Source organism: Orcinus orca, chromosome 16, assembly GCF_937001465.1.
Source record: "Orcinus orca chromosome 16, mOrcOrc1.1, whole genome shotgun sequence".
NCBI classification, from domain to species: Eukaryota; Metazoa; Chordata; class Mammalia; order Artiodactyla; family Delphinidae; genus Orcinus; species Orcinus orca.
Window position 1 is genome coordinate 1,768,148 of NC_064574.1, and position 19,367 is coordinate 1,787,514.

The window sequence follows — 19,367 nt, forward strand, 5'->3', positions numbered from 1 at the left end:
GCAATTAAGCCCGTGCGCCACAATTACTGAGGCTGCGCTCTAGAGCCCGCAAGCCACACTCCAGAAGCCCGGGAGCCTAGAGCCCATGCTCTGCAACAAGAGAAGACACCACGATGAGAAACCCACGCACTGCAACGAAGAGTAGCCCCCACTCACCACAACTAGAGAAAGCTCGCACGCAGCAACGAAGGAACCAACGCAGCCAAAAATAAATAAATTAAATAAATAATTTTTAAAAAAAAGAGAGAGAAGCCACTGCAATGAGAAGCCCGTGCACCGCAACGAAGAGCAGCCCCCGCTCGGCACAACTAGAGAAAAGCCCGTGCGCAGCAACAAAGACCCAACGCAGCCAAAAATAAATAAATAAATTTATAAAAAGAAAGAAGAAGTGGACGCCGTAACCCCGTGTGTGCAGGCCCAGCAGCCAGCGGGAGGGACCCACAGTGGGGACCCAGACTGGGGGAGGGGTGGTGGGAGAGGGTCCCCGCTCCCATACGCGCACCCCCAGGTCCTGCCGCTCCTTGGGCCCCCTCCCGCCTGGGGGTCCAGCCTCGAGCCTCCCTGCGCCTGGAATGTCCTTCCAACCCGTCCCTTCCTACAGAGCTGAGGGGCAAGAGCACCGGCCTGCACGGCACAGGGTGGCCAGCTGGACCCCTCGGCTCCCACCTGGCGCCCTAGGGAAGCGTCAGGTCGGCTGCTCTGGGGCCGGGAAAAGCCCTGTCAGACGGCGCCCTCTGTCAGCCAGCTGCAGGAGGACAGCAGCCTGGCCCTCCCGAGGCGCCTCCTGGCTGTGGGCCGGGCAGGCAAGGCGTACACACACGCGTGCACAAATGCACACACACACATGCACTATTGCACACATGCCCTGCACAAGTGCACACTCACGGCCCCGGGCGGCCAGAGCCCCTCCTCTCAGGAGGGAAGTGTCTGGGGTTTGGTGGCCCTACAGACTCCGCACCGGCTCTCCCCCTACTGCACTCAGGGTTGGTGTCGGCCCTGGGATCCTGCCAGGGCCAGCCGGGCTGGGGACGTGTCTGAGCCTGGCTGCACCAGATAACACAGCGGGGCCCGGCCATCCTCCCGCCCATCTGTGCTAACGCTGCCCTCCCCGCCAACAACCATTTCACCTGGACTCCTCGGAGCCCGACCCAGGGCCCAACACTGGCATTGGGAAGGGTTGAGGGGCCGCACCCAGCTCCAAGGTGACACTGAGCACGAGGGACGGCAGTGACGGGAGGAGGCTGGGCCCAGCTACTGCACAGCAGGCCCAGGGCCCCCACATCCTGGCTTCTCCCTCCCCTATTCTGCCAGGTGCTAACAGAAGCGTGACCAGACTCGGATTCCAGGAGGCCGGGGATCCCAGTTTACACGTATGCCCTAGGACCCCCTGCTGAGCAGGACCCACCAGCACCTTCTGGGTCCCGCATCCCTTCAGGGCTCGAGCACTGAGACCCCAGACGGCTATGTTCCCATGGGAAGGGCCGTCTCTCTCACGCTCTCCAAGAGTTTACAGTTTGCTGTGGGTTAGAAAGAAAGGTGTTACTCTCACATCCATGCTCACAGCAGCGAATTCACAGCGGCCGAGAGGTGGAAGCAGCCCAGTGTCCACCGATGGATGAAGAGCTGAACAACACGTGGTCCCGCCATACAATGAAGTATTACACGGACTTACAAAGGAAGGAAATCCCAGCACGCGCTACAGCACGGACGAACCCTGAGGACACCACGCTTAGCGAGATGAGTCAGTCACAAAAGGACAAATGCTGTAGGATACGTTTCCATTGAGGTCCCTAAAGGGTCAAGTTCATAGAGACGGAAAGCAGATGGTGGGCGCCAGGATCTGGGGGAGGGGGAGGGGAGAGCTCCAGTTTGGGAGGAGAAAGTCACGACAATGATGGCGGTGACGGTTGCCCAACAAGGAGAAGGCAGAGCATCCCTGCGCTGCGGGCACGAGGACACACCTGCGTCCTGTGTCCTGTGTCCTGAGGAAACCACCCTGCCCCGGGGAGTTTCCTGGGCAGGGCTCCCAGCTCGGGACAGCACAGCCTAGAAATCCACCCGCGGTTTCTCATGAAAACCCCCAGCCGAGCAGACAGCGCGGCCTTTATGGCAAATTAACATTCCGGCTGCATCTCCGTAAACAGTCAGGCCAAACCTACAGGGGCCAGACTCACTCTGTAATCGCGAATCTTTCTTTCAGAGTCTTTCTGATCACAAGTGGGGGGGCTGCGGGAGGAAATCTTTGCTTACATGGAAAATTAGGAGTTGTCTGATTCTAGAATGTACACAGCTGACAGCTACACCAAGCAGCTCTGACACAGACGCACAGGCGGGGTCTGTCCAGAGCGGGAGCTAGGAAACCCCACCTCGGCTGTATTTGCACGTGTGTGTCAGCATCCTGGAGGATCAGTACGTCTGTTCTTGGCATTTTCCTTCGACTGTTTGAAACACGTTGCTGGTTTCCACGAACTAGTGAAATAAATCTTTAACACACGTTTATTCTTTTCATAAGAAGGGCCTTAAATAACATTATGGTCTTCTTTTTAAATAGTTTAATAGTCATCATTTAAATAAGGCTTTGGTGTGCTTTTCCACATTCTCATAGTTTCTTTTCTCTGCATATACATCTTGCAAAATCTATTATTAATCCGCGAGACGACCGGCCCCTCTATTGTAAACAAGGAGGGAGAAAGAGAATGCGGACCGGTGGGTTCACTGGTTCTGGGGCGTGTCCTGGCCAGGAGCGGGTGCCCACGCGCCCTCCCCAGGCACCAGGGGAGCAGGACGCATCGCCAGTGCCTGGGAATCCACGGGAGGGGACGCCGGGGGCAGGGTCCCCAACGATGCACAAGGGCCTCGAGCCCCCACTTCTGCCCACCCATCGAACTGGGGGGGCCTCAGCCTGGGTGCCTAGAGAAGCAGAAACACCACAGCCCTCCCTGGCCTTCTTCTAGAGCTGTGGTCCTCAGCCAGGGGGCGGGTCTCCCGGGGACACTTGGTGATGTCAGGAGACAGGGTTGGCTGTCATGAGTAGGGGGGTCATCTAGTGGGTGGGGGCCAGGGACGCTGCTAAACGCCCCGCAGTGCACAGGACGGCCCACCACAGAGCATGATCCGGTCCCAAGAGCAGAGAAACAGAGCCAGGCAGGTCTGGGGGAGAGACTCCCGTGGGGCGCCCTGCCCTGCAGTGACACGGCCCCGGGCGGGCTGACCACGTGGGGCTTGGTCTACGAGGAACAGGCCGTGTCTGTGACGAAGCTGCTGCTACTGAAGATGCCTATCCACCCACCGTGAGGTCCCACCAGCCCGGAAGGAGGCTGCGACCCCCAAGGGCGGGGGAACCGGACCGCACTCTCCTGCTGGGCTGAGGCTCCCCCGCCTCTGCTCACCCTGCGGGCCAGGAGCAAGGGGCCTCTAAGCTGAACGCTGTCCCGAGGCTGACGGCGCTGGGTCCTCGGGGACAGGGGGTCGGTCGGCTAGAGGTCCTCATGGGCGGGGCTCAGGTCCACCCGCTGGGCCTTCCCGAACACCAGGAAGGTGCATAGCCCGAGGCTGCTGACGGCCGCCACCAGGTCGAACACAGACGTCCAGGAGCCCGTGGTCTCGATGAGGTAGCCACCCAGGCACACGCCCACGACTCCTGCACCCTCGAGAGGGGACAAGCAGACGGGGTGATGGGCCATCCCGCCCCTTTGAGGACAGCTTTGAGGGGAGCTGAGGGCGGGGGGCCTGAGGGCATGAGCCCCGTCACCGTCACCCAGGCACTTGGCCTCTGGGGACCCTGGACCTCGGGGATTCACTCACATCTGCGGGTCACGTGGTTGGGGACGGTTACATGCCATTGGAAGCATGAGCACCGTGGTAGACGGCTCTGTGCTCTCCCCCGGCCAGCTCTGGGGTCTGGGCTCCCCCCCCCCGCCACTGCTCTGACACTGTGGGGACCCCCCAAGGGGTGCCACGCCCCACCCTGAGGGCCGAAGCAGCGGAGCAGGTGGGAGGACACAGGCGTGGGGCGGCGCCCCGGGGAACTCTGGGTTTGAAACCCGCAGGCAGGGGACCCCAGCCCACTTCTCACCTGCCAAAGCCCCAGCTGTGTTGGCCACACCTGAAACAGGACAGAGAGAACGAGGACCAGTCAGCGGAGGCCCACTGTGACCCTCCCACGGCGCACCCACCTGGGGGCCCTGGGAGCGGGGAGGGGGTGAGCAGGGGGGCGCAGCCACTTCCTGTCCAACGAGGGGCCAAGGTCCTCACCAAACAGAAAGCCGGCACAGGACGGGGCCAGGTCCTGGATATTAACGGAAATGCCGCTGCGGGAAGAGGAAAGGACGCGGGTGAGTGACCACAGGGCGGCCGCCACCCGCCAAGCCGGCGGTCGGTCCTCCGATCACCTGGATTCCGGAGGCTGGCCACGCCAGGAGCTCAGCTCCAGCTCAGCGGTTACGCATGGGACCCACTCCCAGGATGAAACAAGACAGGGAGGTGAGTTTGCCTGGACTCACACTCATTTGCCACCCGATAATCTGGAAAACGACATCAAGGTGCCGATTCCCAAGACAAGTCAGTGCAGTTTTTCTGACTAAACACTGAGCTGCTGCGCAGGCCAGGAGGCCCGCAGAACAACACGTGGGATCCGATGGGCTCGCTCCCCACCTCTGGTTCAAAAGATGCTGCTTGGGGACCCTCATCTGCTCTGCCAGCCCCTCCCCAAGCACCCGTTTTGTTTTCCCAAAAGGCCCAGGTCCTCACCGGCTTGATACCCTGACTGCCCTTCGCCTCGCGGCTCACTTGTGGGGACCTGCCATGCGCCCGCCCTCCATGTGCGCCCCGAGCCAGGGGCCCCGGACCCGGGAGCCCAAAGGCAGCGTGGGTGGCTCTGGTGGACGAGGAACCTGGCCCTTACCTGTGGTTGAAGGTTTGGAGGCCGATGGAGGCTGATGCAAAGACCACAGACTTACAAAAGCTCGAGGTGTGGCCCAAACACAGGGCAAAAACGCTGGACAGGCCGAGGCCCATCGCCTGCGGGAGAGACGAGTGGGGACGGGGTGGGAGTCTCGCCCCTTCCTGGGCTGCCTGAGCCACACTGAACGAGGGTCGGTGGGCACCCCTCCCGGGCTGGGGCCTGCCTGGTGGCCACTGGGACAAGGCTGCACGAATGATCTGGACCTGCTGGTTGTAGCCCATTCGACGTGAGCCGACCCAGGCCCCCAAATGGGCACCAGGACTCAGGGAAGGGCCTCAGGTCAGCCAAGCCAGTCCCAAGCACTGCCCCACAGTGCCCTCCAGCCACTGTGCCACACCAGTCCCCTTCTAGGTCAGGGGCCCCAGGAACAAAACAGGGACGTCCGGAGGGAGAGAGCCGTCCCACGACCCTCCTACCTGCATGAACTTCCGCACAGTGATGGTCCTGTAACCTAGACGGGGAGACCAGGAGACATCCTGTCGGCCCATCTGTGCTGTCCCACCCCAGACGGCACCCAGAGTGGGTCCCACCCTCACGGCTGCGCGGAGGGAGCGGGGAGAGGAGGGCCGGGCTGGGCTGGCGGTGGGGCAGCCCCTGCATCGCCGTGAGCCGCGCGCACATGTGTATGAGCCTGTGCACTTAGAGGGTTCCCAAGGCCGAGGCCTGGCAGACGCACCTGAGCAAGGCCACTCTATGGTTACAAAGTGCTTGCTTTGTGTTTCTACCAATTTTCTAATTTTTCCACAATGAGTGGGTGGTTCTTCTGTAACTAGGACAAGACTGACATTTAAGGACGTGCAGTGCAGGGTCGTGGGGAGCTTGCGTGTCTGCGGGACAGTCATCCTCGGGCCGTGTGCACTCGGGTCTCAGGCCTGAGACCTCTGACCTCACCAGGTGCCCTTTCCTCCTCTGAAGAGGCCGGGGGCTGTGTCCAGCCCCCAGGTGGAGGAATTCCACCGTCGCAGTGTGACTGTGTCCCAATGTCCCCACCTGGGGAAACAGGCTGGGGGGTGAGAAGCTGGAGGCAGTCATCAGCAGAGTCGGGCCGGGAGCCGGGCTCCACGGGCCCACCTGGCTGGCTCTAAGGGCCAGGGGTCCCACTCTCACGGCCTGGTCCTCGGGGGCGTGGCCTCTTCCCATCGCTACAGGAGCACCCCAGGTGGGGTGCCTCTCTGCCCCCCAGAGTGAGGCAAAGCCCAGGCATGGCTCCCTGCCCGGCCCCTCCCCCAGGGCTCACCCTGATTGATGAGACGGTCTGAGAGAAGCCCGCTGAACAGACTGGCAGGAATGGCCACTAGCCACGGCACCACGTTGAAGACCCAGCCCTGTAGGGAAGGAGGGTGCAGGGGCCTCAGAGGCCACCAGGGCAGGTGCGCGACCACGGGGAAAGGATGAACAGCCCAGGCGGTCATCCACGCCCACCACTGCCCACCAGGCTCTCTGCCCACAGGCTGGGCCTCCGAGATCCTAAGTCATCCCCGACCTTGACTGAGCGCTGGGCCCCCAAGTGCTATCACCCCTGCAGGGAGAACCTCCCTCACGGCTCCCCACACCCCGCGGGGCAGAGCTGGGGGGCCGCACCCTGCCCAGAGTGTGCAGCCAGGGGGCCCCGGTCACCAGAATTGGGAGGGTAGCCGGGCGGCTGGGGTGCAGTCAGCCAGGCTGACCAGCAGCTGACATCTGTGCCCACATCACAGCCCCTGCGTGCCCCCCCACCCCCCGGGAAGGACTGTCCGCAGACGGGCAGGCAGCCGGGGCAGCAGCTGGGCCTCTCCTGTGTGCACCCAGGTGCAGCCGCTGAGCCAGGAGGCGGCAGAGCCGCCAGAGCTCGGCGGAAGGAACCCAGGGCCCCTCTGCGTGTGCTTCGCGGCGCCCCCCAACCCTGTGAGCTGCCGGGCGGCCAACCCACCTTGGAGCTGGGGAAAGTCTCCTTAAAGAAGGTCGGCAGCCAGGAGAGGAGGATGAAGAAGGAGCAGGCCGCCGAGAGCTGGGAGATGATGGCCGCCCTGGGGGGGCGGGGGCCAGGCTCAGGGTCCACACCCCAGCCCCCTCCCCACACCCAGGGCAGCCAGGGGCCTGAGGGCGCGGAGCCCAGAGTGGAGCCGCCCCAGCGTGGGCCGCTCGCCCTGTGGCCGAGGTCCCCAGGGCCCCAAACCCCATCCCCGCAGCAGCCCGGCTCACCAGACAGAAGGCTTTCGGAAGAGCTGTCTCCAGGGCACCTTGGTGTGTCTGGACACCGGCAGGCCCTGCGCCAGGACGCCCAAGGCCAGGATTAGATCTGAAGGGCAAGGCATCTCCACGTGAAAGCCATTCAAAGAGGGTGGACGGCTCTGCCCCCACAGGCCAGAAGCTGGGGGCGGCTGGTGGGTCCCCGGCTGTGCCTGGGGGCCAACCTGTCCTCTCCGCCAGAGCCTGGGCTCGGCAGCATCTGCCCTCGAGGGTGGACAGTAGTGTGGCCATCTGTCCCCTGAGTCCTCAAACGCTCCAGGCCCCACTCCTGTCACCGGGAGCCACCTCTACCCCTGCAATCTGCCTCTGCCGGCTGCGCAGCCCCCTGCACGTGTGCGTTCACCTGGCGACTCTCACACCAGACTTGACCGTAGCCGGCTGAGACTCAGGGAGTGGGCGTCTTCTGTGAGGCTCTACCTAGGGGATCCTGGGGCCCCCGAGCTGGCCTGCTCTTGGGGGTTCGGTGGCCGCTCGCTGGAGGGGACAAGGCACCAGGGCCCCCGCCCTTCCCGGGCAGCAGCACGTACCTTTCTCACCCAGCAGACACCTGTACACGTAACACACCCACAGCAGGGTGAGCCCACCCGAGAAATAGAAGACGCTCGGCCAGCCGTACCAGTCCAGGAGCAGGGAGCCTACGGCCCCCGTCACCAGTGTCCTGGAACGACAGAGAGGGGCGTGGCTGGGACCCTCGCTTCACTGGGGTGCGGAGACATCTCCGAGATCCCTACCCCAGGTGACCTGAGTCCCTAGAAAAGAGCATTTCTATCCCCTGTGAGGCAACTGCCCGGAAGGCTGGTCCCCAGGCAGCTTGCTAGGGATGTGATAAATGGAATGTTTATAAATGGAATATTTCCTGCCATATCAACAAACAAAGGATGTCACATTCATCAAGGATTGCAGCCCTCCAACGTGAGCCAGTGAGCCCTGAGGAAACTCAGGGCTGAAAAGAATACCTGCTATCCTGCAGCCGTCTGACTGCAGCCACTCCCTGCGGTGAGCCCTGCGGAAACTCAGGATGTGAAAATACAGGACACTGGCCCCAGAGAGCTGAGGTGCACATCAAAGGAATGATTTCAGTGAGCCCAGACTCTTGCATCTTCCCAGATACAGAAAAGCACTAAATTCCTAAACTTGACAGATCGGGTTTTCTTTAATTAACAATAATTTTTGACCATTACCAGCCCTTTTGTTGCAAAACTCCTCTATATCCTGGCTCCTCCCCTCACCTCCTGGGAGCAGTTTCTCTGAAATGCTGTCTCCCGGGCTGCAGCCCTCATTTTGCCCCAAATCAAACTTAACCTCATGTTGTGCATTTTTTTAAGACAGATGCAAGCTTTCCGGGGACTCCCGGTGCCACGGGGGCCAGCGTGGACGTGGCAGCCGTGATGTGGCACACGGGTCCTGTGTTGCCCTAGTATCTCCTTACTAGGCCTCCCAGTTGGCCTACAGTTGTGTGTGGATCCTTTTAAAATGAAAAGGGCAACGAGAAGACAGCGGTGACAAGAACACGCTGAAACATAAAACCTCCTTGCTGTTTTCAGCTGCTCATATCAGAGAGGATGAAATTTCAAAAAGATTTCAAAATGCAAAAACAACCACCCAACCCAGCTGCCTCTCCAGGTCCTGACAATGCTATTGTCCCAAATATGCCCTCGAGGCCCACCCCTCCCCCAGGCTGGCCTGCCTGTTCGGAGGCTACCCCTCAGCTGCCCCCCACCTGCTGAGGCTTGGCCAGGAGATAAAGGAGAAAGGCTTTCCCCCAAGGCCAGTGGAGGGATGCCTTCCGCTCTGAGCCTCCATTTCCCCATCTGCGGGGAGGGGGTGGGCACGGTCTCTCCCTGTACCTCCCCTGCACCCCACTCCCTCCCCGGAAGGCCCAGGTCACCCAGTGAGATGGGATTTCAGATAAACAATGAAACTCTCCTGTCCGTGTATTGCTTCTCTGAAATTCACATGTCACTGGGCCCCCTGGGTTTCTATCTGGGCCGCTCCCAGCCCCTCAGCAGGTACCCCTCACCCCTCTGCATTCTGCCTGGACCTCGGCAGCAGTAACGTGAGGGCCCTGAGCCCGGGGGTCGTGAAGCCCCAACAGGACAGCAAGACGTCCTTCCAGCCCCAGTGCAGTCACCCCACGGAGGGTCTGGCGCTCTGGGGGGTGCAGTGGGGAGGGGCACAGGTCTGGACCTTACAGGTCTGGACCTTTCATGTCTGGACCGTGACGGGTACCCTCTGGGGCGAACGCAGGCCACCTCCCCCATCGGGACGGGCACCCCATCCAGTTCTGTCAGCACAGATGGAAGCGAACTTAACACCCCAGCCCACGTGCCAGAGCCCCAGAGCTCTGGTCACATGCCGCTGGCCCGAGAGGGACAGAGCATGCACGCAGATGGGGGTGGCAAGTGCCTCCCAGAGCACAGAGTCACCAGACCTGCGTCACCCTGTCCCAGATGTGCACGTGGCCCGTCCCCACCAGACGCACCGAGGCGCTCTGCCAGGTGCACGCCCTTCGCCTCCCCACACCGACCCCCCCGCTCGGCCCCCCAGGCCGGGACTTACCCAAACTGGGAGCCGGCCCCCACGGTGCTGTAAGTGAAGGCTCGCTCACTCTCCCGCACCTTCTGGGACAGCAGGCTGGTCAGCGCAGGGAAGTAAACCCCTGGGGCGGCAGAGAAGGCAGAGGCCCGCGCAGAGCTGTGTCCCGAGCTGGCCCGCGGGCCCTGCCGGGGTGGCCGGCAGAGGGGTGAGACGGGGCTGGAAGCTCCGCGGGGCCCTCGGTGATTATTCAAGCCCGGGTCTCCTTCCTCCCGCTGTCACCCCCAGGGATCAGCAGGGCTGGGCTTTTCCCAACACTCAGCTAAAGAGACAGCTTGGGGAGCGGGGGGTTCGCTCAAGGTCCTGCCACCAGGACGGCTGCAGGGGGGCTTCTGGGCCCAAGCTGGCGCTCCTCCACTGTCACGCCAGCTCCCAGAGCCACACGGCTCCAGAGTCCTGGCACCAACACGCAGAAGCACACACACAGGTGACAAGTGACAAGTGCACACGCACACACACTGACACACACGGTGCGTGTACGTCGGTGAGACCTGAACAGCCCCGTGGAACTGCACTGCCAGGTCCTGGATGTGATGCTGCCCTGTAGCTACGTGAGATGCCACCACAGGGAGGTGGGGGAGGGAGCTCGGGACCTCCCTGTACCTTTCACTGCAACTTCCTGTAAAGCTATAATTATTTTAAAATCTAGTTTAAAAAAAAAAAAACGGCATTGGCGAAAGCAGCTCTTGCCCGTTACACTGCGCTTTTCTCCAAAAGCACCTGGGGAAGCTCAGAGGCCAGGGCACATAGGGACAGGACTTGGTCCCTGCCTTCCCTTTGGGGCCCCAGGCCCCTGCTCCCACCATGTGGGGAGCACGTGGGGTGAATTCAAAGGAGCGCAGGTGCTGGACTGCCTGGACCACCAGGACCACATGTGGGCCAGCCCGGTGGGGCTGATCAGGAAACAGGCAGAGGCCCATTCCAGGATATACATCTGGGGTCTTGGGGGTACGGGCTAGAGGCCCACGCCCCACCAGAGCTCTGGGAAGTGGGGAGGTGTGGTGAGGAAGGGGTCACGTCCAGCGGACGGATGCTGTCAGATGCCATGCTGGTGGAGGGCAGGAGCTCAGAAGGCCGTCCCACTCCCTGGAGGGTGGGTGTGCGCCCCTGCCACCAGCTCCCCCAGGCCACTGGGGATCTTTGAGGGGGGCTCTCTCCAGAAGTATAATATCCCCAAAGAACGAGAGCGGGGGGCTAGGGAAAGCTGGCATCCCCTCAGCCTGCTGGCCCGGCCAGCGCGGGTGTGGCCTCCGACTGGCAGCACATAGAAACTGGGCACGTGCCCACCATGCGGCTGGTGGAGCCGACGGTGCCACGTGGCAACCTGGCTGACACCGGATCCCTGGAGCGGAAGTTTTGGCAGAGGAGGACACGTGACATTAAAACGTGCCAGCCGGACTGTGAAGTGACTCTAGACACGGAAAGTGCCTTGGGCGCGACGGCCTCGAAGCACAAACAACGCCCGGTGCAGGGAAGCGAAGCCAAGAGCCGGCAGCCCGCCAGCGGGGGCGGCCCGAGCTGTCCGCCTGCCAGGGAGGAGAGCCCATGACCTCAGCAGCAGCAGCGCTGCAGCACTGACGCACCCGCTCTGAAGTGAGGCACACCACATGCAGGGGCACACACGAGGACACACGTGCACGCCCACGAGCACCCACCTGAACACGCGCCCATGCACACAGGTACGCATGCACATACATACGCGGGCACACACACCCGTGCACACACTCCCCTTGCTCTGCGGCGCATGGGCCCGAGGTCCAGCCCCCCGCAGCCCCCCTACCTTGGAGCAAGCCCGTGAGGATGCGAGAGAAGGTCATGAAGGCCAGGTGGGCGCTGCTGAGGCGGGAGAGCAGCGGCGTGGCGGCGGTGATGAAGCCCCAGGCAGAAGCCGACAGCAGGATGACCTTCTCACCCCCGATCCTGCACGGGGGACGAGAGGGCAGTGACGGGGAGCTGTGCAGCTGGGCTGCAGGCCGGACCAGGAGACCCTACCGTGGAGGAACCCGGGGAGGGGGCCGGCACCGCCCGTCACTTGGAGCTGCCCTCTGGGGTGGGCACTGCAGCCGCATCCCCTCTGCAGAGGAGGCCGAGGCTGAGCGCGCAGGGTACAGCCGCGTCCCTCTGTCCCCATGGGCCCCAGAGCTGCCTCCTTGGATGCCGGTTGCTCCCCAGGGAACCAAGCATTGGAGACAAGCTGAGCGCCGGCCCCAGCCCACCCCTGCGCAGCCCTCGGGTCTCCCAGCCCCCATCCTGCTATGGGCGGGGCCTCCCCCCATTCCCTTCCTAGGAGCCACTTCCCCAAGCCCTGCAGTGCGGGAGGGATTACCGGTCCCCCAGGTGGCCGCCCACCACCTGAGTCAGGCAGTAGCCCCAGAAGAAGCTGCTGAGCACAACACCGGCCTCTTTCTTATTCCAGCCGAAGTCCTGGCTCATGGCGGCGGCACAGACGGGCATGCTGACGCGGGCGCAGTATAGCAGGCATGTCCCCAGAAGCAGCGTCCCTGTCCACACCTGGCACTCGGGTCTGGGGAGAGAAGGGCCCGGTCAGGCCCAGGAGAGGCTGTTGGATGGGGCCCTTCGGCCACCTCTCAAATGTCCACCTGCTCACGTCTGGTGACTCCTGGGAGAAACGGGCAGACACAAGAAATGATGCAGGGGGTCCCTCAAGCAGCAGGGGTGGGAGCGGTCGGATGGCTGTCGCAGGGCAGAGGCTGAACAGCCGCAGCTGGGGAGGTGCTGCTCTCCAGGCCCCGGGCTCCCGGTTTCCATGGACCAGGGGCCCAGGAAGGCAGCAGGCTGACAGCTGGTAGCCGGCCAAGGGGGCGACGGGCTGGGGAAGAGGACCCCAGCCGCAGCAGAGAGGGAGGGTACCACAGCACCATGGGCCCCCGCAGGGTCCCCAGGAAAGCTGGGTCTGCCCAGCAGACCACCTTGGGGCAGGCAGGCCCTGGGAGGAGCCTGGGCAGCAGTGAGGCAGCCCTGGCTGCCTGGGAAGGTTGCCAGACGAAGTCCATACAAGTCCCCAAAGCTCCTGGCCAGCACCGTCGACTGTCAGTCACCAAACCAGGAAGTCAGAAACTGCCAGAGTGCAGAGCCCGGAGGAGCCCAGGAGACGCAGGTGCCTGTGGGACCCTGGGCGGGGCCCTGGGACCTCGGGGGAGAGTGCAGAGCCCGAGCACAGCGTGGGCTTTGGCAGCAGGACTGTCCACGGCAGTCCACTGATGGGGACCAATGGACACTGACCTAGGACGTGAGTGGGGGACACGTGTGGAGCGCGTGGCAGTCTGTACTGCCTTTGCGGTAGCTCTGTACATCTAGAACCGCCCTAAGAGACAAAGTTTGGGGGGGGACTGGTATTTTTTTAACGAAAAAGAGAGAGGAGACTCAGTGCCCTTTGTGCAGGTGGAGGGGGGCTCAGTGGGGGACGGCCTGGGGGAGGAGCACCACTAGTGACTTGCGATGTCTTTGCACAGGGCGGGGACGTCCCCTGAGGGTGGGGGCCGCAACTGGGGGGGGTCGGGAGAGTGGACAGGCCTTGAAGCAGTCTCAGTGGGGCCTTGGGGGTCCTGCCTGCACCTGGACTCACCTGCCCAACTGGGGCAAGGGTTCTCCCCAGGGTGGGGAGGGGTGGTGGTGCGAGACGCACAAAGGGAATAGGTTCAGGCTGTGGGGAAGGCACGGGGCCGGGGCTCCAAGCCCAGGGCCCCCGAGGCGTTAGTGCTGTAGACCTTGGGGAGGCCGCTGGACAGGCGTCCAGGAGGGTGAGGCCGGCAGGAGCCGCACGGGCAGTTCTCAGAACAGACGGAAGGACGCCTCTCACCTGGCGGATGACCCAGGACACTGGAGTCTCACCCTCGCTCCCCAACCCCCCTTGGACCCCTGTCTGGACCTGGCAGGGGCTACCCCTGCCGGCCGGGCACGTGAAAAGAACAGCCAATGGGGCCCAGGGTAGTGGAAGCTTGGACTCCATCTGCGGACACGGGCAGGTCCCCTGCCTGTGGGCCCCACCCAGGCTCAGGCTGTGAGCCGACTCCGGGGGGACAGTCCAGGGTGAGGCCAGGACCACCCCGGGAGGGCCGGAGCCCTCGCCTGCACGCCTCCCGGGGGTGAGAGACCTCGGAGGCCCTGAGGGTCTTGCCCGCTGGCAGGCAGCACCCGCACCAGGAACTGATAAGTGCGTGCGACGGCTGTGTCCGTTATCTCCAGGGCAGGACCGCTGGGCCAGCAGCGAGGTGGGGCTGCCCCCCACCCCCTCTGGCCCGCGTCCTCCTCCTGGCAGGGTGGACTCCGCACCCCTGGCGCTGGGCGAAAGTTTCGGGGCGGGAAGAAGCTGCTGTCCTGGACCTGGTCACAGACGGGGCGGGGGGTGGGGGGTGGCACGTGGGGCCCGTCGCCCGGCCTCCCGAGCTTCAGTTTCCTCGGTGAAGATGGGCTCATGTCCCTGACACCCAGCTCCTTCTCGGGTCAGTGAGCAGCAAGGTGACCCACCAGTTCCTGGAGCCCCAACAAGGAGCTGTCGACCGGCCAGCGGGCTGGGAGAGGCCTGGCACCAGCACAGCCCTCCTCCCCAGGCGCCTCCCCCGGCGCCGCTCCCCCTGGCACATCAGTGTACTTTTCCACAGTCCAGGGAGCGAGTCGGGGAGCCTTCCCCGTGTCTCAGGCCTGCAGAGGCCTCCCCGGCCCCGCTGCTGCCCTCACAGCTGAGGAGCTGTTGCCCCAGGAGGCTGCAGCGTCTGGCAATCCCACTGGCGGAGACAGCTGCTTCCAGGCTCGAGCCCCTCCCTCGGGGGGTTTGGGGTAAAGGAGCCCGGCCTGCTGTCCCCAGACAGAGCCGTGTTTGTGGGCGGCGCCCGGTTTGGGAATTACAGTCCAAAGTGTTCTGCAGCACTCAGTGATGTGTGGTCTGATGTGGTGACCAACTCTCCCGGAGGAGAGACTTGGGAGCCGCTCTGGGCCCTGGCCTGACTCGGGGAAACCCGCCCTTCCCTGTGCCTCAATTTCCCCGTGTGCACTGGACCACGGATTTCAAACTGGGTCTCTGGGTGCCCGGAGGGGTGCCATGGGTGGGGCTCCCAGGCAGCACTCTTGGACGAGTTGCTTTTTATATTAGAACCTCCCATACGAGTCCAACGGGAAATAGGGTCCCGTGCTGGAAAGCCTGCCGTTCTGCAGTTCCAGGAGCCGGCGGCTGGACCGTGCCTTGGCAGGGGCTGGGGGGCTGCTCCCTTCGGAAACTGCCCGGTGACCCTCAGTGACGAGGGAGGGGCCGTCACGCTCCCACCCTCCTTCCTGGTTCGTAAAGTGTGCCTGAAAGAAGCCAAGATGGTAAGGATGACAGTAGCACAGCGCATGCGGCAGGTCTCGGTGGCCTCCCCCCGGAGAGGCTAAGGCGGCGGGAGGGGGCGGAACCCCACGGGGCAGGTCGCAGACTCACCTGGGGACTGGTGGTCCCAGACGCTAGTTTCCTTTACAGAACCAAAGACTGTGAGGGGCGGGGCAGGGGCGGGGCGGGGGTTCTGCCAGGCCAGCGAGTCCCCAGGAGGCACCCGCTCAATGTCTGAGTTTGTGACATGCAACCCCTGGGGGCTCAGGGCCTGTCTCCTCCGCGGCTCCAACCGTGGGAATGACACCCCCAGTCCACCCTCTTGCCCCCTGTTTCCCAGCCCCGCACTTCAGGCCTTCGGGGACACTGCTCCCTCTGAGCAAACATCCCACCAGGCCTACTGGGAGGCACGGTCCAAACTGCCCACCAAAACCAGCCCAGCCGGCCACCCGGGCCCACCGGGACGGAGCCAGCAGAGGACTCATGAGCCCAGCCCTGCCGTGGCCTCCGACACCCGTCCAGGGCCACCTGCACGGCCCTGCGGGCGAGCCCTCAGCAAGCACACACGCACGGGTTGGTGCACAAGGGGAGTGGCAGGGGCTGGGGAGCAAGGCTTTTAACTTCCCACGAACAGCCACAGCCCGAAGTTGCCTTTAAAAGGAAGTTTTATTCCTTTATGCGGTCAGAGCGGCGGAGGGTCGCCTGCGCGCAGATGGGACCGCGTCCCCGGCACCTGCCCCTCCCTCGGATGCACTGTGCCGGCACCCCGGGAGCCTGGCTGTGTTTGCTCTCTGGGTGGGAAGTCCAGTTAGAAACAGGGGAAAGCCAGATGAGACTGACCTGCTCGGGAAGGCTGGCAGGGTACCGAGAATACGGTGCTGCCCCCCGCCTCCTTGTGGCCCCGGGAGGTCAAGAAGGGCCCGTCAGCTTTCAGGCAACCAGCCCACTCTGAGTTTAAGGCGCTGGCATGGGACGCCCTCTGGAGCTGGGGGGCCAGGTGCTGTGTGCTTCCTCCCTGGGCCCCGGAGGCCCCCGCAGCCCTGGCCCTGAGTTGGCGGGCAGCGCCACTGGGTGGGCAAAGGGACGTCCTCCACAGCTGCTGGGGACACAGAACAGGCCAGCTGGAGGTCTGGCTGGAGGGGGTGACCCAGACACGGCCAGCTGCCCGAGGCCCGATTAGGACGCCAGACGCAGAATCCTGGCCCTGCGGACGGGCTTGCTAGGAACACGGAAGGTCATGGCAAAATCAGCCACAAAAGGCCTGAAGACCTGCCTCCAGCCCACTCTGTCCACTCCCGAGCCTTGGGTCTGAGCCCCCAGCTCTTCAGGGTGCTTCCGTGAACCTTCTAGAACCTTCTGCATCCTGCAAATGGCCCCTGTGCATGAGAAGCACCCACGGCTGAGCAAACACAAGGTCACGTGGACCCTCGATTCAGAAAAGGGAAATGAGTCGGCGCTGGGGGCAGAGGGCAAGCAGGGGCAGAGGGCAACCGCCGGAGCGTGCAGGCCCAAGGCTGCCGGCGCCCGGCTGGGACGTCCCTGGGGAGCGGCCCTGCCTCGGGGGTCATCCACATGGCGGCAGCCGCCCACAGTCGCCCTTGTCACGATTCTCATCACCTTTAGCCACTCGGGGGTGCGAACCACCTTTTCCCGCTGAGCCCCACTCCACCCAGGACCCCCGCTACCCCACCTGCAGCTGCTCCTTTCTAAACTGGGCGGGGAGGGAGGCGGTGAAGGCAAAGCCGGCCAGGTCTAGATCCGTTAAAGCGTAACCGAGGGGGAGGTTTCAAAACATTCTTCAGAGGTCCCGGCCCTCTGCCCAGCTGCCTGCCACCTGGGTCAGCGGGGCCTCGCCTCGACAAGGGGCGGGGAGAGAGCGAGGGAGCAGAGGCGGCCGCAGGGCGCTCCCCAGCCGGGCATACCCTGCATGCCTGCCGCCCTCCTGGGCACCTGGCAAGGAGACCCCGTGCTGCAATTTGGGCTTTGGGGCTCCCGCCCTCACCAGGCCCTGTCCCAAGGGAGCCTTCTGGCTTCTGAGGCCTTCCTGTGACCAGCTGTGGGAGGCGGGTCCCGCAGGCAGCAGGGCAGGCCCCGGGGACTCAGAGCTGGAGGTGGACGGGCCTGGAAGCGCAGGGCCTGACTCTGGGCCTGGGGTCCACTGGAGGACCTGAGGGAGCTCTGAGCGGCGGGCGGCCTGGGGGCTGCTCTGAGGGCTCGCCTCTCGGTCCTGGTCGCCCTGTGAGTCATGCTGGTGAGCAGATCCCTGTCCCAGGGCCTTCTGCACCCGGCAGCAGAAGAGGGCGGCCTGCCTGGGCTCTTCCTCCCTCACAACCGACACCCCCGTGGGGACCCTGTTGGCGTCACGTCTCTGGCACACGACGACAGCAGGGCTCAGCCAACTGCTGCAGGTGCCGGCGTGGTCCCCCCAACGCCCCCCAGCCCACTGCCTGCCTGCACAGGTGGCACTCAGTGGGTGGTCACAGGTGCGGTCCTGGGGGTGGGGAGGCCGTGCCTGGGAGCCACCCTGCCCAGCCAGGCAGGCCTCCCGGGACAAGACACTGCGCACACCACCCCCAGGACCAGGGCGGCCTGGAGAGAGTGCAGGGGGCTCTGGGTGGGTGGGGGGTGGCACTGGCCCTGGATGGGAGGCGTGGAGGTGCAAGGCCCCCCAGGCAGAGCAAAGGTGCGGGGCGGCAGGGAGCCATCTCTGCCCAGGACGCCCGCTCCCTCCCCTGACCGCCGCCCCGCCCCCACCCCCCGCCGCGAGGCCCCACCTGGACCACTGGGCGTCCTCGGCCGCTTCCCTGCGGGCCTCTTCCGGGAGCGGCTGCATCGGGCGCGGACGGCGTGGGCACAGGGTGTCCGGGTCCGTTCCCGCCCAGCCGACCCACCGGGCAGCGCCGCCCAAGTCCACGTGTCAGTCCCAGCTGCGCTTCCGACCGGCGTACTCCCAGGACGTGTCGCCCCCGGACGGCCACCGCGGCGGGCGGGGCGGGGCGCGCAACTTGGGTCTCCGCCCTGCTCACTCCGTCGGAAAGGCCAGACCTGGCGCTCCCGCGGCCGGGCGGGTCAGACCCTCGCGCGCCGGGGCCTCCTCGCTGCCGGTCGCGGAAGTTCGGGATGGCGCGGGCACTTCCCCTGCAGGCGGCAGGAAGGATGGGGCTTTGGAGGGGCTGAGCCGGCGTGATCCCGGCCGGACACATTGCTGGCAGGGCAGCCTCCGCGCACATACACAAATGGAGGTGTGGTGGGGTGGTCCTCACCTCGCAGGGCTGCCTACGCATCAGTTGACAGCTCGGGGTAGTCTCACCTGTGCAAGGACAGCAAGACTCAAGGGGAACCAATTTTTAAAATGGATCTTTGAAGGTGGGCTCCAGCCCTGTGACCCCGGACCAGCCTGGGAACCCTGGGCAGCCCAGCGCTTGCGGGGGGTGGGGGTGGGGTGGGGGTGGGGGTGGGGGCTGAGTGTTCTGAGTAGGGACACGTGCCGGGCCCCACGCTGAGCCCTGTGTATCCTCAGTCTCAGGGCTCCACCTGACCTCAGAAGGCTTCACACCCACGTGCTGCGCACAGCCAGCGCTGTGACGGTGGGGACACATTGGAAGCAGGTGGATTTCTGGGCGATTCTGCTTCCGCCAGCTGCCCCCTCTTCACCCTGCAATGCCCCCTCCACCTGCTACCCCCTCAATCCATCCTCCACACGGCAGCCTGGCGAACGTGGCCACATCCCACCCTGCTCCATGTGTGCTTGCCGAACAAACTGCTGTTCTTCCATCCACGCGACGCTCAACGGGGCAGAAGGATGGGGCTGGAGAGAGGTGTGTGCCCCCAGAGAGCCTGTGACTCGGAAAAGTGTTCAGCTCAGCTACGACAGTACCCCACCCTGCTCCTGGCAGCTCACCCTCACCCACTGCCTGGGGCTCTTTGATGATGATTTTACGTACAGACCTAGAGCCACACTGTGGGGGGCATTTGTCATTTGCCCAAAGTCCCTCTCCTTCTGGAGCTGATGTTCCAGGGCGTGTAGACGAAACACAAAAAGGAGACCAAGTGGGGCAGGGAAGGGTGGCTTCTGCCGTGGGACGGGCTGAGAGGTGCTCCCAGAAAGACATACGCGTCAAGTCTGAGAGCAGGGAAGGAGGAGGCCGTGCGGGCGAGGCGGGCGGAGGCCCAGGGCCAGCTCCAGGACCGCAGGGAGCCCAGCCGGGCTGAGGAGGGGGAGACAGGAGGTGGGGACAAAGTGCTGGTGAGGTCATT

The 19,367-nt window shown here is 64.1% G+C and overlaps 1 protein-coding gene across 5 annotated transcripts; it reads right to left on the reverse strand.

The window, feature by feature from the left end:
• Positions 1–382: 382 nt before the first annotated feature.
• SLC17A9 (solute carrier family 17 member 9) lies at positions 383–18,107 on the reverse strand. Of its 5 annotated transcripts, none has more exons than XM_049700092.1 (13): positions 17,885–18,107; positions 12,114–12,311; positions 11,568–11,707; positions 9,752–9,851; positions 7,720–7,850; positions 7,145–7,241; positions 6,873–6,969; positions 6,201–6,288; positions 5,380–5,639; positions 4,904–5,019; positions 4,255–4,310; positions 4,076–4,105; positions 387–3,647 (listed from the first exon to the last, which is right to left on the reverse strand). In XM_049700092.1, the coding sequence occupies exons 1-13, from the start codon at positions 17,941–17,943 to the stop codon at positions 3,487–3,489; spliced, it is 1,533 nt and encodes a 510-aa protein (XP_049556049.1). In that variant the 5' UTR covers positions 17,944–18,107; the 3' UTR covers positions 387–3,486. The 5 variants fall into 5 exon arrangements, with proteins under 5 accessions (XP_049556050.1, XP_049556049.1, XP_049556048.1 ...); XM_049700091.1 differs by having other exon boundaries at positions 388–3,640; positions 17,885–18,103; XM_004282343.4 differs by having other exon boundaries at positions 390–3,640; positions 5,380–5,414; positions 17,885–18,094.
• Between the last annotated feature and the right edge of the window lie 1,260 nt (positions 18,108–19,367).